Raw genomic sequence first — 24,824 nt, 5'->3', positions numbered from 1 at the left:
TTGTGACCTTGGGGTAATCATTGCTGATTGAAAACTTCACTGCCTTAAGTGGTCTGGAACGTACTTTAAAAGTACTTAAAGTTAACACAGTGGCTGAAATGTGAACCAAGTATTTGTATAGTACATTTGTTATTTGTGCCTTTTATTCATAGTAAAGGTATCAAAATAACAAAGTTTAGTAATATACTTAATTATATTGTATTACTAAGTATTGTAGGATATTTTAATGGCTAGATTTAAAATTTTTTTTAAATAGGATGCTGACAAAAATATTATCAGGACCCTAAAGGAACAAGGTCGACTTCTTGCTGCCAGCACCTTCACCCACAGCTACCCTTTCTGCTGGAGGTGAGATGAAATGTAGCTCGAGCTTCAGCTTTGTGGATACATTTGATATGTGTGCCCATTCCATCAATTCATGGTTCCCATCTCATTTGTATCCTTTAGAGTTAGTGTTTGAAAACTTCATCCTTGTTTTAAGGAGAATTTTATGAATTCATATATATAGTTATTTCGTTCCTTAGGTGTAAGAAACATAGGCATATGCCAATATGTATTGTGTTGGGATCACAGTTCTCTAGGATGAGATATATCTCTAAAACTTTCTAGTGGAATTTAGTGAGAAATATAATGTGCAATTTTTTTTTTTTGGCTGCATTGGGTCTTTGTTGATGTGCATGGGCTCCTCATTGTGGTGGCTTCTCTCGTTGCGGAGCACGGGCTCTAGGCATGCAGGCTTCAGTAGTTGTGGTGCGTGGGCTCAGTAGTTGTGGCTCATGGGTTCTAGAGCACAGGCTCAGTAGTTGTGGCGCATGGTCTTAGTTACTCTGCAGCATGTGGGATCTTCCAGGACCAGGGATCGAACCCGTGTCCCCTGCATTGGCAGGCGGATTCTTACCCACTATGCCATCAGGGAAGTCCCTGTGATGCAAGTTTTAATATAACATCATACTATAAAGATGTGGGTGAAAATGGAATGTTCAGTGGCATCACGTTTTGTTCCCGTGTTTCCTCTTTGCTGAGGTTGACATCATTTCTTAGTCAACTATCACACAGCAGAACTATATTTTTTCTTGTTCTCTTATTAGCTTTCACCTTCTTGTGAAAGATGGAGGGAGATGACATAGACATTAGTATTTGCAATAGAAATAAATATCAGTAGAAGGCCTAATAGTTGGTGGTGATATCAGTAAGAAACTAAAGGTCAGTCTTACCCTTTGCCCCTGCATACCTCAGTCTGCCCAGCCACATTCTGCATTTTTGCTTCCACAGGTCAGACACTCCCCTCATTTACAAAGCAGTGCCTAGCTGGTTCGTTCGGGTGGAGCATATGGTAGACCAGCTGCTGAGGAACAATGACCTATGTTACTGGTGAGCAATAAGATGTGTGTCTTCATAATGTCCTTTGTCATGTAGTTAGTACTGGTTTATACTTCCCTCAAGTTATAGTAATTTTAAAAGCCATCTTTTTCTGTATATTGTAATAATAGCTATTTTTCTGTTTATTCAGGAACACAAAATAATTTAAATAATATTGTATAACAGAAGAAACAGCCCTCTTATGACAGGACATATAGGGGAACATTTTTCTTTTTTAAACCCAATGGAAATGAGAAGTTGCCATTTATTTGATTTAAAGAATGGAATGACTTTGGAAAACTGGCTGTACTCTCAGAGTCCATTAGCTTTAAATAATAGTCATTTTCAGGATATACATTTATTTGGATATACCTACAAAAGCCATTTACACTTACTACTTTTGACACTTGTTGAGTTCCTAAAATATGACAATGTCTTGTGTACACTGGTCTCATGGATAAACACTGCAGGAACAGAAGCCTTTCTCTCCTCAGCTAATATCTAAACTGCAGAGAGGTGTTACAGTAGTTCCTCCATTTTTCCATAGCGGGTATGTTCCAAGACCCCCAGTGGATGCCTGAAAACGTAGATAGTACCAAACCCTACACTGTATATACTGTGTTTTTCCTATACCTACATACCTATGATGAAGTTTAATTTATAAATTAAGCACGGTAAGAGAATATCCAAATTGCCAGCATCACTGCTTTTGCCCTTTGGAGCCAGTTTTTAAGTAAAAATAAGGGTTATTTCCACACAGGCACTGAGATAATCAACAACTGATGTGGTAGCCAAGATAGCTGCTAAGTAACTAATGGGCGGGTAACATATACAGCCTGGATACGCTAGACAAAGGGATAGTTCATTTCCCAGGCAGGATGGAGTGCAAGGGCGCAACACTTCATCATGCCACCCAGAACAGCGTGCAGTTTAAAACTTACGAACTTTTTACTCCTGGAATTTTCCTTTTAATATTTTTGGACCACGGTTGACTGTGGGTAACTGAGACCATATGAAACCACAGATAAGGGGGAACTACTGTACTTCAACCTGTAGGTGCAAGAATGATACAAAACTAAATCTGTGTATTCCAGAAGAATGTTTTTCCCTGAGAGTTTTGAGGGTAATCACTATTTCTTATTTTCCCCAAGAATCCAGCTTGACTTTAAGTTGTGTTCTCTGGGGAAGTAAGAAATAGTGCATTTTGATTTTGGAAGAATGGGGAGAATCTCAGGGCAGTAAAAGAAAACTATAGCTTTCTATATTTCTTAGCAAAGTGAATTTCTCAAGAGCAAAATGTTTTTTCATTTTTATACCTAGGAAGCTCTTTAGTTTCCTGGTGGAGCACTGAGTATAGAATATTCGTGTGGCTGCCTCATTGGAGGTGGTGGTGACAGGTGTGCAGGCCTATAAACTGACCTAGGATGGTAACTGCAGCACCTGAGAGGACAAAATGTTTTGGAGCCTAGGTGTGCCCTAACTCAGTCTTGAGCTTGACAGCGTTTCCTACAAAGCTGAACCTTAAAGAATAAGGAGTCATTTACCAGTCAGAAGCTATAAGAGCCTTGGGTAGGGGGGTGGCTGAGGGAAGGAGGGTGGCGGGGTGAACGTTATCGAAGTGGAGGGATGGCATGGACAGAGGCAGTGAGGTAAGAAGCTGCATTCTAAGGAACTTGCCTTATTGCTAGAGCCTAAAGTGCAGTGGCGGGACTGCAGGTGAGCCTGGAGAGGCAGCTTCTCACCAGCTACACATAACCCCGCCTATTCAGACTCTTACTTTGTAGGTGATTAAGAGCCCTTGCTAATGAGTTTCGGTAAAAGCGCTATTGTATGGATGACCTGAAGACTAGATCTAAGTAAGATCAGGCTAGCTGTCGTCCTGGTGATTGGTTAAAGGATTGTGGCAGTCCTGCAGTTGGAGAGCAGGACAGAAAAGCTTGTGTGCTGTGGGGTTTCATATTACAGAGCATCTTCCTGGGATGGATTCATAGCAGAAACAGCCTCTGTGGGTCTTCTGGTGCTGTCCATTTGGAAGACATTCTCGTAGGAGTGAGCTCAGCATTTCCAGAATGTTAGGTTCACAAAGGCTTATGCAGATCTAATTTACAAATTTACTTACTAATGTTTTTATGTGATTGGTTATCTGATCTGTTTATTGCAGGGTCCCAGAGTTTGTGCGAGAAAAGCGATTTGGAAATTGGCTGAAAGATGCACGTGACTGGGCAATTTCCAGAAACAGATACTGGGGCACTCCTATCCCACTGTGGGTCAGCGATGACTTCGAGGAGGTGAGGCAGGGCAGTGTTTACTTGTGTTGATTTTTGCTAAAGCACTTCATTCATGCATCTCAGTATGGGGTAAAAGAATATGGTTTCTTTTTTTCTTTGCCCCTTTCTTATTGCATCAGGTTTTTTTTCGTTGTTCCTTCCTAGAATCATGACATAAATAAGAATATGTTTTTAAAGTTAATTAAATATAGTTTTAAATTTCCCTCTGTGTAGGGCTTCCCTGGTGGTGCAGTGGTTGAGAGTCCGCCTGCCGATGCAGGGGACACGGGTTCGTGCCCTGGTCCCGGAAGATCCCACATGCCGCGGAGCGGCTGGGCCCGTGAGCCATGGCCGCTCAGCCTGCGCGTCCGGAGCCTGTGCTCCACAATGGGAGAGGCCACAACAGTGAGAGGCCCATGTACCGCAAAAAAAAAAAAAAAAAAATTTCCCTCTGTGTAAAAGTGAAAAATGTAATTTGTATTTTTCTCGGGAAACTCCTCACATTGTTTATCTTGTGTTGCTCAGAACTCTTTTTCTCCTTTTGAGTTTCTGATGAACAGAATAGAGACTCCACCCGCTGCACTAAGTCACAGCATATTAAAACGGCCCTATTAGTGATAAAAAAGGACGACTTAAAAGAATTACCAAAGTGGGCTTCCCTGGTGGCGCAGTGGTTGAGAGTCCGCCTGCCGATGCAGGGCACACGGGTTCGTGCCCCGGTCCGGGAGGATCCCACATGCCACAGAGTGGCTGGGCCTGTGAGCCATGGCCGCTGAGGCTGTGCGTCCGGAGCCTGTGCTCTGCAACGGGAGAGGCCACAGCAGTGAGAGGCCCGCGTACCGCAAAAAAAAAAAATTAATAATAATAATAATAATAAAATTACCAAAACATTGCAGACCTTTAATTTAAAATCAAATTGTGTGTGTGTGTGTCTCTAAATAAATACATACATAGGTATATAGATGTATCCCCTCTGTCCAATGCTGACAGCATTAGAACAGTCATGAGCAGCAGCAGCAGCCCAGGGACCTCAGTAAATCTCCAGTAGGGACCTGAAAGGCAACAGTGAAGTAGCTGAATCAGAGGACTTTACAGGACTGAGCAGGAAGTGCAGAGAAAGAGGCTGTGGGTATTCATTAGGTAGTAGATGACCTCTGGGTGTGAACCCACAGCAGCTCCTGCTGGTGTAGCCTGGCTACACGGCCCCTGTTAGATGACTCACCCTGTTCTGAATGCCCCTGCTGGGCCCATCTCCCAGCCTCCTTACATGAGTATAATCCTAATGTCTTGCAATCTGACTATTTGGTCCAGTTCATGCACAATAAATTAGTCCCAGCTTTGACTTGAGAAGGTTTCAGATTAAAGAGCCAAGTTCAAGTGCCAGGAGCAAACTAAGATGCCTTAGAGTAACAGTCTAGGCATTTCACTTATGCTAGTTATTTTTGTCAGAGATTTGGACACAGTAGACCCTCAAGAAATACTCGTTGAGATGATGGCTGTGAAATTCTCTCCTTGTAGGGAATCCCTCTGATATAGGGGTAGATAGCAAAGAAGTGAGGTCTGCTCACCAATTCAGTCAGTGACCTATAGTCTTTCATGTGGTAAGCCACCTTGATGATAACTCATGAAGATCAAAAGTTTCTAAACCTAAACATGAATGTTACATAAATTAACTCTGTTTGATCCTTGGCTCTGAGGCCTTTTAACTTTGTTTTGACAGGTGGTGTGTGTTGGGTCAATGACAGAACTGGAAGAACTGTCAGGAGCAAAGATCTCAGATCTCCACAGAGAGAGGTCAGTTTCTGAATGTTTGATTCACTTCAGTTCAGTATCGGGCTAGATAGCCTGTTTAGACATGGTCTCTGTATCAGATCACAGAGCTACATGTAGAAATCAGACACTAGTTTGCTGAATTACTTCGTTGTTGCTGATTCATGTCATATTGAGGAAAGGTGGCCTCTTGTCCTTGAGTTAGATGTCAGGAGACTTTGGTATATAACCTTCCAGATGGAGCCCTGATGGTGCTCTGAAAGCCTGTGATAACTGCCTATATTTCTGTTTGCAGATGCATATGAAAGAGCTGTGAGGGCATTGTGTTTCCTCTTGGCAATTAAACTGTAATTTCTGTTTTGCTTAAAATTAATAGAAGTGGCTACTTCTTTGTTTACTAGCATTGACCATCTGACCATTCCTTCACGCTGTGGGAAGGGATTGTTGCATCGCATCTCTGAAGTGTTTGACTGTTGGTTCGAGAGTGGCAGCATGCCCTATGCTCAAATTCATTATCCATTTGAAAACAAGAGGGAGTTTGAGGATGCATTTCCTGCAGATTTCATTGCTGAAGGCATTGACCAAACCAGAGGATGGTATGTTTCTTTAAAGCGTATTTATTTATTTATTTATTTTTGGCTGCATTGGGTCTTTGTTGCTGCACGTGGTATTTCTCTAGTTGCGGCAAGCGGGGACTATTGTGGTGCATGGGCTTCTCATTGAGAGGGCTTCTCTTGTTGCGGAGCATGGGCTCTGGGCACGCGGGCTTCAGTAGTTGTGACACACGGGCTTAGTTGCTTCGCGGCATGTGAGATCTTCCTGGGGCCAGGGATCGAACCTGTGTCCCCCGCATTGGCAGACAGATTCTTAACCACTGTGCCACCAGGGAAGTCCCTCTTTAAAGTGTTTTACTGATTTGATTTAACAGATATTTTACTGAGCATTTAGCATTTATCAGCTGGGTGCTGGGGAGATTGTGTCAAACAAGACAGGCTTGGGCTTCCCTGGTGGCACAGTGGTTGAGAGTCCACCTGCTGATGCAGGGGACACGGGTTCGTGCCCCGGTCCGGGAAGATCCCACATGCCACGGAGCAGGTAGGCCCGTGAGCCATGGCCGCTGAGCCTGCGCGTCCGGAGCCTGTGCCCTGCGACGGGAGAGGCCACAACAGTGAGAGGCCCGCGTACCACAAAAACAACAACAAAAAAAAAACAAGACAGGCTCTGCTCCTGCCCTCTGCCCCTCACCACTAAACATACCATAAAAGTGTCTTTTGAGCAGGAATCTCACACTCTATTAGGGCTGTAGTTTTAGAGTTTGAATTGTTTCTTTCACATTTTGGAATACAGAGATTTTGGTGTATGGAAAGGTTAAGTGATACAGACCAATTAATGTGTCCTTAGTTTGTTTACTTCAAATCATTTACACAAGTGTTTAGTGGGTATTTACATAGAATTTACTGGAGTGGGTGCTACAAATTGGAGGGTTAGTTGAAAATGTACTAAGATGTTAAGGCTGGCCTCATAACATTCTAAAAAATCCAGGTTTAAAATTTTTAAAAAAGAAAAAAAAACATGGTGGGGAGGACTTTGGCATTGGTTTTATCTGATGCCTTATCTAAAGCAGTACCCTCATCCTCTTAATTAGAAAAAGATGAATTACCTTCTCTTCATGCATGAGTTTGGCTGACCCAGGTTCTAATTATACTTTCATTAGTAATGTTTCTGCAGGAGTGTTAAAAGAATGTTGGTATCATTTTCTCTTTACAGCTTGTAGTCATCACAAACTGATGGAATTCCAGACTTAATGTTCTTAATGTTTTCAGCTTCCAATCCATTTTTCTGTAGAAACAGCTACCATATACAAACTCCTGTTCTTAGGGAGGGCCAGATGACTCACCAATAAGTTGTTTCTCTGAGGAGTTGCCATGTCTGGCCACTGTTAAAAGCCCTCACGTGGGTCCCCATGTGCACATTGCCTCCCTCGCCTTCTGTCAGGTATGGGCTGCCTCTCGTAAGAACCAGGGTCCTCCTGACCTGTCTGATTTCCGTCCTCATTAGTTGTGTCTGGTGATGTTCTTGGGATGCAAAATCAGGTCGGAGATGACACAAGTGCATTACTTACTGGGACAGCTTACATGAATGTGATAGAGTTCTTTTAGCGAACAATCTAGGTAGCATATAAACATGCATGATATCTGATAGAATAAAAACATTTTCTATGTTCATATAGAGTAGCTTTTAACTTTTGGATGAGAGTGCTTTTTTCATCTTTTGTCATCAGACTGGCCCATATGACCTTGTGCTAAAGGCAACACATCTCTGGATTTCCAGCCTGGCATTTCTGGGAGGTCCTGAGAGGCCACCCAGTGCTGCCTTGGTCTGCCTTGTGGCTGTCCAACTAGCTCTCCAAGGAAGGTGATAGTACTGTCCCCAGCAGGGGGTCAGTACCTCATTCCAGGGCTTTATTTGCTTTAAATAAAGTTCATTTTATTTTTTCTAGTGAGAAGCTCTAATATGACTGGTCTGCAGTGGGTCCTGTGCCTAATTTTTCAGCACTCCCCAGATGATTCTGAGGTATCCAGGATCAAGAACCATTGCTTTGTGATTATCAAGAAGTGTAACTTACCTAAAATAGAAATTCAGTCCAATAAGTAAACACAGTTTTTTTTTCCTATGCTTGAATTCCTTTTCTTATTTTATTGAACTCTTTGTTTGTGGGTTTTTTTCCAGGTTTTACACCCTGTTGGTGCTGGCCACAGCTCTCTTTGGACGGCCACCATTCAAAAATGTGATTGTGAATGGGCTCGTCCTGGCAAGGCAGGTGCACTCCCTTGTGTAATAATGAGTTGCAGTTCCTGATCTCCTTTATTCTTTCAGCATGTTCTGGTTGGATCTAACCATTCTTTGTGAAAAAGGGATTCAGGAATGCCCCAGCTCTGTTCCTATTCTCTTCCTTCCTTCTGCCTTTATACTTCTTCCTGCTCTCCCTTTTCATCCAACTCCTGTCTTGTGCTCTTCTCAATCTGTAACATTCTGTCTCTACATATTCCTCTGTCTTAGGAGAAGGACTGCATTAAGAGCTAAGCCTAATGGAGGAGGACAGAGGGGAGGACATGTGTCCCATGATACTACTAGTGATAAAATAACATTTGTCATTTAGAATTTTATAAAGTACTTTTGCTTATAGCTCTTATTAAATCTGTACACTGGTCCTTTAATATAGATTTTTGTTGTCCTGTTTTTAATATATGAGGAAGCTATTGGTTCTAGAGGCTTATTATAGAGGATTCTTATTTTTTCCTTCTACCGCCTCTAGTCATTAAAAGTAAAAACAAATAAAAAGAAGAAAATGAAATTTTTATACCTAGATACTTTGCTTCATGTGCTGTTCAAGGCAGGGGATGACACCTGGCACTGTACCAGGCCCTGTTTTGAGCATTTACACATCTTCACTCATTTATCCCCAGAACTATTTGAAATGGGTCCTTTCATTGTCCATTTTGACATTTGAGGAATTTGAAGTGCAGAAAAATTAAGGTCATACAGCAAAAGAGTGTGAAATTCTAGTTCTATATCCAGGCAGTCTGGCTCTATAGTCTGTACTTTTTTTTTTTAATTGAAAATCTTACTGAATTATAGTTGTAAAAATTAATAGAGACCCCTCGTGTGCTGTGCCTGGTTCCCCCAATGGTCACGTTTTTGAAACTGTAGCACATTGTCACAATCAGGATGTTGATTGAATCCACCAGTCTTACTCAGATTTCCCCAGTTTTACTCATTTGCTATTGCATGCAATATTATCTCATATATGGGTTCCTGTATCCACCAGCACAGTCAAGATACTTGGCCTGTTTCAACATCACAGGATGCCTCTGTTGCCCTTTTATAACCATACCCACCCCACCCCTTCACACTCCTCCCACCTCAGCCTTCAGTCCTAATCCCCATCCCCTGGCAACCACTCATCTATTCCCCATCTCTGTAATTTTGTCATTTCAAGTATGTTATATAAATGGATTCATATCATATATAACCTTTTGTGATTGGCTTTTTTTGCTTACTGTAATTCTCTGGAGATACCTCAGGTGGTTTTATGGATCCATAGTTCTTTCTCATTGCTGAGCAGTGTTCCATGGTGACCCACAGTTTGACTTTTCACCTGCTGAAAGACATTGGGGTTGTTTCCAGTGTTTGCTGACTATGAATAAAGCTGTGAACTTTCTAAGGTTTTGTGTGAATATAAGTTTTCGTTTCTCTGGGATAAATGCCAAGGCTGTGTTTTTTCACTGTTACACTCTGGCATCTTCCTGCTGCCATTTATCCCGAAACTTTTCCATTGACTCGCTACAGTATTCAAAAAGAAGCTTAAACAACCTATTGTTGTGCCTTAGTAGTAGCTTGTGTCCCATTTGCACTTACGTATTCCAACTTGTAGATAATCTGTAACCATATATAAATTGTGATGTTGACTTATTTATTTGGTGTTTCCCTTCTATTTTTCAAGTGATGGCCAAAAAATGAGCAAACGCAAAAAGAATTATCCAGATCCACTTTCAGTCATTCATAAATATGGTGCTGATGCCCTCAGGTACAAACCAGTGCTCTGCCTTGTGTGTATTTGTCATTTCTTATTAAGCATCTTACATTCTGTTAATCATGTTTTCAGTGATATTAATCATTCTATTAATTTGGTTTATAATCAGCTTTTTTAAAAAAATGTACATCTGTTACATGGAGAATTACATTGGTATGGTGTTGACTTTAAACCCCCAAGGTGGTTTTCTAAATAGTAAAGATGTTTCTATATCTATAGGTCTTTTGGAAGAGGAGGCTGTGTGTTGGATTTTATTAAGCAGCACACGTACTCCCAGGCTAGTTGCTGGTGCCTTTCCCTCATTCCTTCTGTAGGTTCCCTGTCTTATTGATATTAGAATTCTTTTATATCATTTATTTAAATTTTACACTTACTCCTCAAATAGCCGTATGAGGTACAATTTATGCTAGAGCAAATAAAAATACTGAAAAGTTTTTAGAGAAATGTGAGATACTGCTTGAAATAGTCATAGTCATAAACGTTGAGTGCTCAGGTTAAAAGGCACCAAAGATATCTTATTCAGCATCTTCCTGTTACGAACACAGAGACCCACACCCAGGGGCAGTGGGCAAGCACATTCACGGTTGCCATGTTGCCCAGGAGCAGTTAGTGGGGTGTCCTGCCACCCCCAGTTATCTGTTAGACTCACCTTGGCATAGCTGACAACTTGGGCCTCTTAATTCTTTGTTTGAAGGAAACATCCTGTAGGATGTTTAACAACATCCCTGGTCTCTGCTCCCTGAGTCCCTCTGTGCTGGCAGAGCACATGTGGCTGTTCCTTGTGAATCCCTGATGCCTGCACATATGTCCTGGAAGGAGGGCCTGGCTTCTTCCTCTTAGTGTTGCCATACTGCTTGAGGCCTGTGCTGGGACCAGCCCAGGGCATGCTTCTAGGTTAGTTCAGTGCCATATTTTGGTGTGGCACTTTTGGTCTCCCCTTTATAATTTGCTAGGTCTCTTACACAAAATAAGAATTTTGTCGGTTTTAAATTGACTGTTAGAAGCATATTTATAATTCCCCACTTTTGTAGAAAAAGGGCTGATTTGGGTATTGCCCTGTCAACATGTCAGTAATATTTGGTTTACTGTCTATGTCCCTTTTCCATGTAATTTTTCTCCTCTTCCAGATTATACCTGATTAACTCCCCTGTGGTGAGAGCAGAAAACCTCCGCTTTAAGGAGGAGGGTGTTCGAGATGTCCTGAAGGATGTGCTGCTACCTTGGTACAATGCCTATCGCTTCTTTGTCCAGAACGTCCTGAGGCTACAGAAGGTGTGGGTTGCAGTGCTGTGGGGTAGGGTCTGCCCACGGAGCTGGGTTGAGCTGGGTTTGGGAAAGATGGTCAGGGGTCAGCTGTGAAGCAGAGCTCCATGGGAGACAGGAGCTAACAGGCCTGGTGGGTGGGGGCTCAGAGCCACTGGGGAGGCCATAGATGAAAGTGTGACAGGTGTCTGGGGTCCATGCTGGGCCAAGAGCACAGGACTGGAGCTTCACCATTTGGATAGATGCTCACCTCTGCAAGACACAGAAGCCTCACCTGTTGAAGAAGAGTTGCATTGGATATTCATTTAGCCAGCCAAATTGGTACTGGGGACTTAGTGATGGGGGAGCCAGTAAAGAGTCAGCTACTATCAGAGTGAGTGCCTAGTAAAGGCTGCTGCAGATGGGTGGTCAGGGAAGGCCACTTGATGAGTGCATTTGGGCTGAAACTCTGAAAGTGAGAGAAGTTCTCATTGGGTTGCTGGGATGAAAAATAGTGGTTCTGATATATAAGAAAGTGCCTCAGAGCAGTTACCTGCTGGCCTGGGAGGCATCCTCTGAGAAGCCCCTTCCCTTGCCCCTACTAACTGCTCTCAGGCCAGCAGGCTTCATTGCACATGTGCCTGTCCATGCTTCCTAGACTCCATTTGGGGTCAGGGCTCAGGTACCACTCATCTTTTTATCTCCAACACCTTAAAAGTAGAATTCCTTAGTAAACTACTTCTGACTAAACGTGATATTATTCCTTCCTGAGAAACTGGTTGGAGAGCTGAGCTTTGAGCATTGCATTCCAGCAGGCTGGTCACTTCTTGCTGCCTCTGGCTCATCTCATTCTGCTAATGAACCCTCCCAAGAAGAACAAGGTCTTTGGGAACAACATCCCTAGTGTTCCTATCTTTTGGATCCCACCACCTCTCAGGCCAGCAGTGCTAAAGTGGGTCTACTTTGCAGGCCTCTGCTGGTGTGGGATTCAGGAACACAGGCTGGTTCAAACCACTCACAGTTGGGGCTCATCTGGGCATGGCAGAAAGATGCAGGCTCCAGCATCAGAGCAAGAGTCAGCATGGTCACTGCCTTGCCATCCTGATGGTGATGCCGTTGAGTAGGGACAGGTAAAGTAGGCCTTCAGGATCGAGGAGGATTTGCAAAGGAAAAAGCAGGGGTGGAATAGAGCATTCTGGGTAAAATAATTTAAGCAAAGACATTAATTCCTAGTACTCATTTTCAATTTACAGTTGTCCAGTCCTAGCCAGTTTTGCTGTCCTTCCTTCCTCAGATTCAAAGTAACTAAACCGCCTACTTAACGACAAGATGTTGGAATATTTCTTAATTCATAATTACTCTTTGGTGCATAGGAATCATTTTTTCCTAAATTCTCTTTAGTTCACTCAAAAATGTAATTCATTAATTGAGGACTTAATGTTCCAAGTTCAGAGTTTACTTGGAAAATATTGCTAAGAATCAGAAATTTAGATTGCCAACAGGGTCTGGGTTTTTGTGGTGTTTTTTTGACTTGTTTGGATACTTCTTTCAGTTTAAATAATTAAAAAAATTCATTTCTCTACAGTAGTTTCCCCCAGGCATGCAGAATGTTTCAATAATTGTCACTTCCTAGGAGGAAGAAATGGAATTCCTTTACAACGAGAACATGGTTAAAGAAAGTACCAACATCACAGACCGGTGGGTCCTGTCCTTTATGCAGTCACTCGTTGGGTTCTTTGAGACTGAAATGGCAGGTGTGTCTCTCTTGGGCCTTCTCTCAGGAATAAGGAGTCTTCTCTTTGTAATTGTCCTTTTGATATTTAACTGTTTTTCTTTATAAACATAGAGGAAATTTTTTTTTGAAGTATAGTTGATTTACAATGTTGCGTTAGTTTTTGGTGTACAGCACAGTGATTCAGAAATATAAATGTGTATATATATATTTTTTTTTTCATTTTCTTTTCCACTGTAGGTTATTATATGATATTGAATATAGTTCCCTGTGCTATACAGTAGGACCTTGTTGTTTATTTTATTTATAGTAGTTTGCATCTGTTAATCCCAAACTCCTAATTTATCCTTCCCCCACCCCCTTTCCCCTGTGGTAACCATAAGTTTGTTTTTTTTTATGTCTGTGAGTCTGTTTCTGTTTTGTAAATAAGTGCATTTGTATCATATTTTAGATTCCACATATAAGTGATATCATATGGTATTTGTCTTTCTCTTTCTGACTTACTTCACTTAGTATGATAATCTCTAGGTCCATCCATGTTGCTGCAAATGGCATTATTCTTTTTTATGGCTGAGTGGTATTCCATTGTATATGTATACGTGTGTGTGTGTGTATAAGTACCATATTTTCTTTATTCATCTGTCAGTGGCCATTTAGATTGCTTCCATGTCTTAGCTATTGTAAATAGTGCTGCAGTGAACATTGGGGTGCATGTATCTTTTCAAGTTCTCTCCAGGTATATGCCCAGGAGTGGGGTTGCTGGATCATATGGCAACTCTAGTCTTAGTTTTTTAAGGAACCTCCATACTGTTTTCCATAGTGGCTGCACCAATTTACATTCCCACCAACAGTGTAGGGGAGGGTTCCCTTTTCTCTACATCCTATCCAACATTTTTTATTTGTAGACTTTTTAATGATGGCCATTCTGAAAGGTGTGAGTGATACCTCATTGTAATTTTGATTTTCATTTCTCTAATAATTAGCGATGTTGAGCATCTTTTCATGTGCCTCTTGGCCATCTGTATGTCTTCTTTGGAAAACTGTCTGTTTAGGTTTTCTGCCCCTTTTTTGATTGGGTTGTTTTTTTTGGTATTGAGTTGTATGACCTGTTTACATATTTTGGAAATTAAGCCCTATCAGCCGCATTGTTTGCTAATATTTTCTCCTAGTCCATAGGTTGTCATTTCATTTTGTTTATAGTTTCCTTTGCTATGCAAAAGCTTATGTTTGATTAGGTACCATTTGTTTATTTTTGCTTTTATTTCTTTTGCCTTGGGAGACTGACCTAAGAAAACATTGGTATGATTTATGTCAGAGAATGTTTTGCCTATGTTCTCTTCTAGGAGTTTTACGGTGTCATGTCTTATAAGTCTTCAAGCCATTTTGAGTTTTTTTTTGTGTATGGTGTGAAGGAGTGTTCTAATTTCATTGATTTACATGTGGCTATCCAGCTTTCCCAACACTACTTGCTGAAGAGATTGTCTTTTCTCCATTGTACATTCTTGCCTCCTTTGTGGAAGTTTAATTGACTGTAGGTGTGTGGGTTTATTTCTGGGCTCTCTAAACATAGAGGAAATTTTATAGAAATTTTGAGAGATACAGAACAATAGATAAATAAATATTTCTCTTTACCTCTCAAATATTATTTTAAGGCTTGTTAGTTGTAGAAATGTGTTGTTCCAAGGCCTTAGAGATTGTCTTGGGGGGATGTCTAGTGACCTCACCCCTCCACAGATACCACACAGGCCCATGGAATCACAGGCTTCAGTAGTGGATGCCCATGAGTTCAAAACCCAACTGCACTACTTGTTCCCTGGGGGAAACGTTACCTAATCTATGAGCCTCAATTTCTTTCTCCGAAAAATGGCCTGGTAAGAGTTAATATGAGGCTCAGATGGAGATTATGTACATACCGTAGCTAGCAGATAATAGGTACTTAATAAGTAGTAGTTGTTATTAATATGTTTTTAATTTATTTTTAGGCCTACTTTATTAAATAAGTAGTCCCTGTTCAGCCTGCAAAAATTAGGAAATACAGAAAAACAATAATGAAGTTGACATTTCCCCACATTTCTCTTACCTAACAACAACGAATTTGGTTTTAGACAGGTTGGAAAAGTAGGTTATGTTGGTTTCCTAGAAGTTGGAGATGCAACAACCGTAAGTCAAGGTGAGAAATTCCAGAAACTGTTAACCTGGATACCTGAGATGGGCCTGATAAAGTCTGTGGGCAGGGGAGAAAAGATGGCATCCCTGTGTGCACCCTTGTGACATAAACCAGCCTCCCCCAGCGTCCTGTGGTTGCCGGGTGCTGTTGTTCAGGTATTGCACTCCAGTGCCTTCGAGGGGCCAGAGCAATCTGGTTCATACAGGGTTCTTCCATTCCTCAGCTGGTACATAGCTCTTTGTGGAATAGTTGGTGCCTCTGTACTTGGCACAATAGGATGGTTAGTCCAGGAAATTCTGAATGTTTTATCAGTCATCCTGAAGGACTACACCCACTCTATTAAACATATGTAATAAGGGTCATATGACTGTCAAACTATTGGACAGATTGACATAAGTGAAGATGGAAATGAGTGTGCAAAGCAGACACCGGCACTTGGGTTCTCACCACACTCCCTGGGATACCTACTCATAGCTGTGTCCAGTTTTCCCTCCTGAGTGATATAAATGAATGGGATTGTTGCCTGGGGGCCCTTGCCATCTTTAGACAGCAACGGCTGTGACCTGAGAATGTATATCCTGGCTGGGACCTGGTCTGCCTGGGAACTAGAGGTTTGGCAGCAGTTGTACACACAGCCGAGTGGTAAGGGCCAGGTGCAGGAGGCTAGGTGGTGCACGTTGAACCGATGAGAGGGGCTCCAGACCCAGATTGCCCAGTGCAGTTCCCACTCCACCAACCTGTCAGCTTTATGCCCTTGCCTCCCTCATCAAAATAGAATTCTGAGAACTAAATAGGTAGCATCGTTGAAGAGTCTGCAGTTGGTATTAGTGATTTCAGTGGTAGCTGCTCCTCCCTTTTATTATATATGGGCTTAGTTTACCTTATAAGAGTTGCAACTCTTGAACACTCTAGCTTCCTAGAAGGTGAAAAGTGTAGTGAACCCTAGAAATAACTTAGATGGGCCTCTGTCTTTACAGAACAAGCCTCTGATCACAAAAATTGCCTCTCTATAAATGTATGACCAGCGAGTGCCTCTGGCCTGGGGTCCAGGTGTTGGTCTAGCAGCACCTCAGTGCTAGTCTTTTTGAACTGCAACAGAGAGCAACTCTGCCCTTGGCAACTTAACCACTGTGTTAGCTTAGACTAGGAACCTCATTAACAGTCACTGAACTCTTAATATAAATTGTGGTGTGTTTTTATGATTTTTGGTCTTACTCTCCTTGTTTTTGGTGTTTGTTTTTGTGCAGCAGAGAGTATCAGTTAAAGGGGAGGTGAATGGCAAAAATCCTGAAGATAAGTCTGGGCCTCAAAGTTGGCTAGATGCCCTTAACTTCCTGCTTGCCCTCTGAGTTCCTCAGGGGAGCCTTCAAATTTTTCTGATTCTTCAAGGTTCTTCTCTCCTTCCAATACCTCCTTTAGCTTTCTTTCCTTGACTATTTTAAGCTTTAGAAACCCTGTTCTATTTTATGCGCAGCCCCTGCCTGAGTTTCTCAGTGGCAGCACTGCTGACAGTTTGAGCTGGGTCATTCTCTGTGGTGGAGGCTGGCCTGTGCATTGTATGTTGTTGAGCAGCATCCCTGGAGTCCACCCACCAGATGCCAGGAGTGCCCACCTCCCCAGTTTGACAACCAGCATGTCTCTCTAGACATTGTCAGTGTCTCCTGCAGAGCAAAATTGCTCTGGTTGAGAAGCCCTTATCTATGCTCTGCCTCTTAGGATCTAATTAAAGCTTTTTGCTTTTTATGTGTCTGTCTTAGTTGAGGTCAAGGTAGCACAGTGGAAGAAGTCAGGCTTTTGTGGTACTACCACCTGATACAGTTCCAGATAAATGGTGGCTCATGGAGTCATCTGGCGGGCAGCCTCGGCCCCTCAGCCACACATACGGGGTTTCCTGTTTTCTCACTGACACTGGGAGTTTGCATGTAGCTCACAGGGTGGTTTGTGCATGCCCCTAGACACCTTGACAGCTACATAGTACGTCCTCAGTTTTGATTGTTTCACTTTGGTACTTCTGCCTCCTTAACAGGTGTGACAGCCCTTGGATAGCAGGGGCTGCTTGCTCTTTCTTATATCCAGCCCTGTCCTAAGCACCCAAGATGCTTATGTGTTCTCACTGCCTGATTGGTTGTTACTTTCAGCTTACAGACTCTATACTGTGGTTCCTCGCCTGGTCAAGTTTGTGGATGTTCTGACTAACTGGTATGTCAGGATGAACCGTAGAAGATTAAAGGTAAGTGCAGGCTGCTGTTGGGAAGAGCAGAAAGTGTAGGAAGTATGAGAGTTGAGGAAAAATGAGAACAGCCAAAAGGAAAAAGAGCATTTTCAAATGCCCTGACCTTTTTAAGCTATCTTTTTCCTTTTAATTGCATATTAACTGTATTGCCATTTGTTGGTTGGGGAACGCATAAGTTTAGAAGACATCTTGCATATTTTCAAAGCACAATTATGGACATTCATATTAGAGGGAAAGTCTCAGGCCAAACAGGACTGTACTGAGCAGACCTCTTAAAATCTGAAATAAATTCATGCAGATATTTTTCAGATGTTTTTAGGTAGAGCTGTGATATTGAGAGGGACACCTCCTCACTTCTACCTCTAAAGGGACAGTTACTTGTTGACAAGACTCGTCCTTAAGCCTATTGGGGATATAGGGTGAGTGAAGCATGGATCCTGTCCCAGGACTTAAGCTGTACATAAGCAACAATGGTAGAAAACAAGGAGTGAGGGATGCCCAGACCACTGTCCATCAGTACTGCCTTCAAATGTGTTAACAATAAAATCCCGTAACAAAACAATAATCTTGTTTTTGTTAAATTATATTACACACACATGTACATGTATGTGTGTATATGTACATATATCTAGAAGGACATACACTAAAATGTTTAAAGTAGTTATCTCTGGGTAACTTAATTATGGTTGAGTTTTTCCCTTTTTATTCTTTTTTTTCTTACAATGAACTATTGGTTTTAACAGTTTAATGTGTGTTTTTTATTCCCTAGGGTGAAAATGGGATAGAGGATTGTGTTATGGCTCTGGAGACCTTGTTTAGTGTTCTGCTTTCTCTGTGCAGACTTATGGTAAGATGCTAGCCCTGTGGGCTGCTTGTGGTGCCCGGTTGCTGCACTGTCCTCCGTCTGTATCTATTCTGTATTTGTTCCACTAAAAATAGAAATAGAAGTGTTAAAATAACCTAAATTTCTAGTTTCTTTTCAGAAATCTCGTTAGCTTATGTATGTCAAATAACGGCTAAAAAACATTAGCTTTAAAAGCTGGATTCTTTCTTTTCACCCTTGGCAGCACATTTCAGGTCAAGGTCCTTGCATCTAGACTCAAGAGTGGCATACCTCATCTTAATGTAGATTCCTGTAATTGTCTGTGAGTAGTGGAGAAGTTCTTGAACTAATAGCTAACCAAACAAAAATATATTGCAAATAGTATTTTACTTGAGACATGTTCCTATCAATTGAAATAAATGACATACAAGTAAAAATTCCAGTTTTAATTTCCTGTATCTTATTTCTGCTATTCCAGTTTAATGTTATAAGGCTTCTATTTATTTCTTAAACGTACATGGAATGAAAACCTGCTTTGTACCAGGTCCCCTGCCTGGTGTCTCATGTCTGACCTCATTCCCCTTCATCCTGTGAAGCAGGTGGTGTTTCCCCAGTTTACAGAGGTTTAGGGACATTCATTCCTCTGCATGTTGACTTGACTGGCATGTGGTCAGGGACTCCTGTTTTTATTACAGACATCCTCAAGAATGTTTTAGGCACTTCTGGCTGTTAGTCCTGCTGCTGTGTTTCATGAGTGTCTAGCTCGCCGAGTTCAGAATGACGTCATTTCTTTCATAGGGCATGTTTTGTAACCTCATGTTCATTTCTGTGCATATTCCCATATCATTTCTCTAAAATGTTTATGTAGTTGCTTCTCACCCTGAGATCAGTTAATGATGGCTACGTATGAATGACCTGATGTCTTCTGTCCTTACACAGGCCCCCTATACCCCTTTTCTTACTGAATTGATGTACCAGAATCTGAAGACACTGATTGACCCTGTTTCTGTCCGGGACAAGGACACATTCAGTATCCACTACCTCATGCTGCCCCATGTTCAGTAAGAATCAAATATACATAAGCCTCTCCTGGGCCAGGGGAAGGAGAGTTGCCAGAGATGCACTCAAGTGGGGCCCCCAGCTCCCTGCTCCAGCCCCTTCATGCCCTGCCTCCCCCCTGAGCTGCTCCTCAGGCTACAGAATGGATAGGAGGGATGCTTAGTGTGGAATCCCCAGTAGAGCTATGGCAGGTAGGGGTGGGTAGGCCTGTTGGGATCGCTTTGGGGAGCTGCTAGGCACTAAGCAGCAGGCTCAAGCTTGCTGCCTGCTTCTCAGTGTGTGCCCCAAAGGCAGGCATGTGCTGTCCTTCCCAAGAGCCTCCCCGGAAAGCCTAGCTACACCATCACATCTCTAGCCTGACCCTGTTCCTCACTTAAGCATGCCTGTTCTTTGGAATTTTCTCCTTTTGAATCTAATCTCTTTCAAATCCCTACCTCTACCAACCAGAGAGGAATTGATTGACAAGAAAACCGAGAGTGCAATATCTAGAATGCAGTCTGTGATTGAACTCGGGCGAGTGATTCGAGACCGCAAAACTATTCCAATAAAGGTTTGAGATTTTATATCTGTTTTGCATTGCACATACCTAGATAATTATGTTTTGGAGTATTTTCTTAATATAAAGAGCTGCCAGCAATGGCGTAAATTTCTTTTCTGCAATAAGGGTGTGAATGACTTAGTACTAGTTATGCCTGCTTAGTCTGGAGCTTGAGATTCAGATAAAACATTTAACATTCATTTTTCTGCAGTTTAGAGGACTGGATGCTTATAAACTTTCCCTTCCATTTTCTTTCTAGTATCCTTTGAAAGAAATTGTAGTTATTCATCAGGATCCAGAAGCTCTTAATGAAATTAAGTCATTGGAGAAGTATATCATTGAGGTAAGACAGTTGATTTGTTTGATTTGGTCCAAACAAACTTCTTGCCTTGGGAAGATTATTTTGGTTAGTACTCTTTAGTCAACTACACTTTGAGTGTATCATTTGTCCTTTTCATTTTTATATCAGTATATACATAAATTTAACCATCCATGGAATTTTACACTTTGCTTTTAGATTCATCATGACTTTTTACAATGTAATTGTAATTCTTTAACAGTGATTTTCAATGTCCATGAATTTTACACCTTTGTTGGATCATTTATCCTTTCATCCACTTCTCTTCCCCAAAGTACTTTTTGATAACTAACACCAAAAAAATCTTTGTTCCTTCAAATTATACAAGTATCAAGTAAACACACACTGGTTGTAAATAAGCACTAGCATCGAGTACAAAGCAAGTCTCCTGTTACCCTGGCCACTCCCTGGTGTCTCATCACCCACTTGTTCACTAGGTTATCTCCTGCTGGGTTGTTCCTAGCATTTTACATACGTGTACACACATTTGTACATACGTATACATACATGCACACATCATTGTTTTTATTTGTGAATAGAGAGGATCATATATGTAGTTTTTAACTTATTTTTTTCACTTTATAGTATTTCTTAAACAGCATCCCATGTTAAAACATAGAGATCTAATTTATTCTTTTTGTTCACTTTCTGACTGCATCATAATTTATTTAATTACTCTTATATTGTTGGAAATTTAGGTTTCTGATTACAGACAAAAGGGGTGTGTGTGTGTGTGTGTGTGTGTGTGTGTGTGTGTGTGTATACATGTGCAAATATGTCACAGTATGGATGTTGGATAGGTTCCTAGAAGTGGAGTTTTGGGGTCAGAAGTTTAAACTGTCATGTCAGTTATCCTCCCAAAAAGCTTTTACCCTGTAATGTTTTAAAAAGAAATATATTTCAAATTTCATTTTTATTCCTTTCACAGGTAGTATTTAAATCTTTATGATAGAAAATAATTAATTTCTATATTTGGTTTTGAATTGCTTGAGAATTCCAGACAAATATTAGAAACCAAGGAGTTTATAACTGTTTAGAAACAGAGTTTATAACTAAAAAGCTATAAATTCTATAATCAATGCTTAAGATATGGATAAAAATAGAACTATTTAAATAGAATATCTTAATCACTCTGAGAGCAAATAATATAATAATGTATAATAGCAAAACCAGAAATTTCCCTATAATTTGCTTCAGTTGACAGTTCCATGATATCTCATTTTCATATTTCCTACTGTGCAGTCACCATTTCCTGCTACGTTGGTAATCCTTAACTAGCTAGTATGATGGAGACATGAAATGTTAAGATTTTTTCCAAAAATATTTATTTATTTATTTATTTGGCTGCATCAGGTCTTAGTTGCGGCACACGGGATCTTCAGTGTGGCATGCAGGATCTTTTGTTGCAGTGTGTGGGCTCTTCGTTGTGGCACGCAGGCTTCTCTCTAGTTGTGGCACGCAGGCTTAGTTGCCCCGCAGCATGTGGGGTCTTAGTTCCCCAACCAGGGATTGAACCCACATCCCCTGCATTGGAAGGCAGATTCTTAACCACTGGACCACCAGTGAAGTCCCGAAATGTTTTGATTAACTGATTCTTCTAGTTAATTGATAGTTATTTGTGGTGCTTTGAAATTTCTTGAGCATAAGCATAGGTCACCCTTAAACATGAAGTCCATATTTCTAAGGCTACAGTCCTTGTTAGTTGCGTTAGACTCAACTTGATTGATCTGGACAGATTTTTTTCATACCATACAATTATTTATTAGTATTATTTACAGAGCTGTGCAGCCATCACCACAGTTTCGTAGCATTTTCATCATCCCAAAAAGAAACCCAGTATCCATTAGCATTCATGCACCGTTTTCCCCTCAGTATCCCACCATCCTCTGGCAAACACAAATCTATTTTCTGCCTCTGGATGTGCCCACTCTGGACATTTTCTATAAATGGAATCATACAATATGTGGTCTTGTGTGTCTGGCTTCTGTGACTTAGCACTAAGGGTCAGTCATGTTATAGCATGTATGCGTGCTCCATTCCTTTATATCACTAAATAATAGTCCATTATATGGATATACCACATTTTGTTTATTCATTCACAATTGATCAACATTTGGGTTATTTCCACTTTTTGGTTGTTGTGAATAATGTTGCTATGAATGTTTGTGTGCAAGTTTTTGTGGACATGTTTTCATTTCTTTTTCATTTCATCTTGTCTACCAAATATAGGAATTGAATGTTAGAAAAGTTACATTATCTACAGATAAAAACAAGTATGGCATTCGCCTAAGGGCAGAACCAGATCACATGGTCCTGGGGAAGCGTCTGAAGGGAGCCTTCAAGATGGTGATGACATCCATCAAGCAGCTGAGCAGTGAGGAGCTAGAGCAGTTCCAGGAGAGTGGTGGGTATCTGTTTTATTGGGGGCACCGTTTGTGTCCTCAACCTGATGGGTGTCTCATACTTAGGCTCCTCTTTGATTTCTACTGTCACAGTCTTTTCTTAAATAAGAACTTTTTTTTTCTGTTCATAAAAATATTTGTTATGAATAATTCTGATAATTTAGAAAAAAGTAAAGAGAATAAAAATGACCCATAACCGATCACCCATCCATTTAATGTAGATTGAGTGCCTACTGTCTGGTATTTGTTATGTTAGGTGCTGGGGTGCTATTAAAATTCTGATTTATATAATTACAGCTTTACAAAATGGAAATCACATAATTTTAAATTTCACATTTTTCACTCATATATTTTTACATTTTATGTTATTTTGTTTTTATTTATATTTTTAGTCTGTATTTTCACTTTACAAACATTTTTGTGTGTTATTAGTCTTTAAAATGCTGTTTCAGTAAGTGCTGAAAATATTTTCCTTCCTGTGGATACTGGATAGTGTCTTTTTTTTTTTTTTGCGGTACGTCGGCCTCTCACTGCTGTGGCCTCTCCCGTTGCAGAGCACAGGCTCCGGACGCACAGGCTCAGCGGCCATGGCTCCCGGGCCTAGCTGCTCCGCGGCATGTGGGATCTTCCCGGACCGGGGCACGAACCCGCGTCCCCTGCATTGGCAGGCGGACTCTCAACCACTGCGCCACCAGGGAAGCCCCGGATAGTGTCTTTAACCAGTCTCTTATTGTTGGTGCTTTAGGTTGTTTCCATTCTTTTAATAGTAGAACTAATATTTCAGTGAATATTTTCACATATAAGTGTTTTGTGGAATTGATTCCTTTTGGCTAGATTTCTAGATAGAAATTACTGAGTCAGAGGTGTGGACCTTAAGTTACCATTGAACTCTATAAATGCTAATGTGGGCCTAGAAAAATCTACCCTAGTGAGAGAGCAGAACCCCCTGAGATTCACCAGCCAGTGGTATAGAGTGTTATTGTTATCAGATGTTGCTTGTAGAGAAAAAGATGGTGACTTTTTAGAGGTGCCAGAATGAAAACTAGAAGATATTCAAAAGAAAAAAGATATGTTTTAATTTTAATTCAAAATTTAAATTTTAAATTTTAAATACTTAAGTATTTTTAGAGAAAGGGATTTAGCATTGAGGTTTGGGGCTTCTTGTGAAGGAGGACTGGGTCAGAACTTATTATAGTTTCTCTAAAATATCTAGAATACATATGTTGGTCTCATCTGAGCAAGACTGGAGTCATTCATTCAGCAAATATTTTTTAAGGCCCTTCTGTTCGGTTGGCACTGGGAACATAGAGTAAAATAAGGTAGACATTGTCCTTACCCTCATGGTGCTGGCAGACACTAAAGATTTATGGACATAATCATAGTTTTGATAAGTACACTGAAGGAAATCTTTAGGGAGCTTTTCCAGGTGCCCAGGAGTTCCCAGCTCTGCCATGATTAGAATCATATGTGGTCTAATTATGGCCACTTGACATCCTGTAGCAATCCTAGGGCATGAGTTCTTTGATTGTTAGGGTTCCCTCTGAAGTTGAAAATCATAAGCATGGAAGTGTCATGAGGAAAGATTTAAAGATTCAGAAATCAGATGGGTAGTTATGGAAATTGGGGGAAATGTCCCTAAGATTCCCCAAATTTTTAGGTAAAATTTATAAAACATAAGAGGCTAGCAACTAAAAGTTGAGTCAGTACTAATTTAACTTGATTTGTTAAATTAACAAAATTAAAGGATCAGCCTTCAAGTCACAAATCTTAAGTTGTTTCACCAGTTAGCCAAAATATTAAAAATTCCTCAAATAAACCTTATTTGAAACGGAAAGCCTACAGTTTCTAAGCTATAGTTTCTGAATGGACTGTTCTGCATTGATGGAAAGCAAAGTAGTTTTCAGAATGCAGTGACATAAAGTGAAAATGACAGCCAGTTGCTCAAAGACCAAGAAGATCATTTGTGAGTTACCATCATAGGCTTTCCTTATGATGGGAACTGCCATCCTTAGCTGTTTATACATTCTGCCTTCCATGAATAGGCATGATGCTCAGAACTTCACACTGTCTACCTTTTTTCACCCTCACTGCACTCTGATAGGCAGATAATAGAACACCAGGGTCCTACAATCAATGAGTGGTGGGCCTAAGTCCAGTTTGACTCTACAGACTGTGCTTTCTTCATTATAGCGTGCTTTCTCCATCATAAACATGCTTGCACATGTTTATGGTGGAGTTTCGTTGCCTTCTGGCACATGTCTTTGGACCTGGGAGCTTATA

At 41.0% G+C, this 24,824-nt stretch overlaps 1 protein-coding gene across 5 annotated transcripts in view; it reads left to right on the top strand.

Annotated features, from left to right (window-relative positions):
• IARS (isoleucyl-tRNA synthetase) overlaps positions 1–24,824 on the top strand; it is an 80,926-nt gene that overhangs the window by 33,330 nt on the left and 22,772 nt on the right. For all 5 annotated transcript variants that reach the window (XM_029201782.1, XM_029201783.1, XM_029201784.1 and 2 more), the window contains 15 exons: positions 257–348; positions 1,273–1,371; positions 3,521–3,647; positions 5,347–5,420; positions 5,798–5,992; positions 8,127–8,213; positions 9,901–9,984; positions 11,118–11,262; positions 12,866–12,986; positions 17,270–17,361; positions 18,134–18,211; positions 19,127–19,248; positions 19,694–19,796; positions 20,044–20,127; positions 22,372–22,546. In XM_029201782.1, the coding sequence (XP_029057615.1) occupies positions 257–348; positions 1,273–1,371; positions 3,521–3,647; positions 5,347–5,420; positions 5,798–5,992; positions 8,127–8,213; positions 9,901–9,984; positions 11,118–11,262; positions 12,866–12,986; positions 17,270–17,361; positions 18,134–18,211; positions 19,127–19,248; positions 19,694–19,796; positions 20,044–20,127; positions 22,372–22,546 (1,678 nt within the window). The remainder of the gene's footprint in view (positions 1–256; positions 349–1,272; positions 1,372–3,520; positions 3,648–5,346; positions 5,421–5,797; positions 5,993–8,126; positions 8,214–9,900; positions 9,985–11,117; positions 11,263–12,865; positions 12,987–17,269; positions 17,362–18,133; positions 18,212–19,126; positions 19,249–19,693; positions 19,797–20,043; positions 20,128–22,371; positions 22,547–24,824) is intronic.

The sequence above is a fragment of the Monodon monoceros genome, unplaced genomic scaffold, assembly GCF_005190385.1.
Source record: "Monodon monoceros isolate NGI ecotype Baffin Bay Population unplaced genomic scaffold, NGI_Narwhal_1 Super_Scaffold_5, whole genome shotgun sequence".
NCBI classification, from domain to species: Eukaryota; Metazoa; Chordata; class Mammalia; order Artiodactyla; family Monodontidae; genus Monodon; species Monodon monoceros.
Note: the sequence above shows the minus strand (reverse complement) of the source record. Positions and strands in the feature narration are given on the sequence as shown.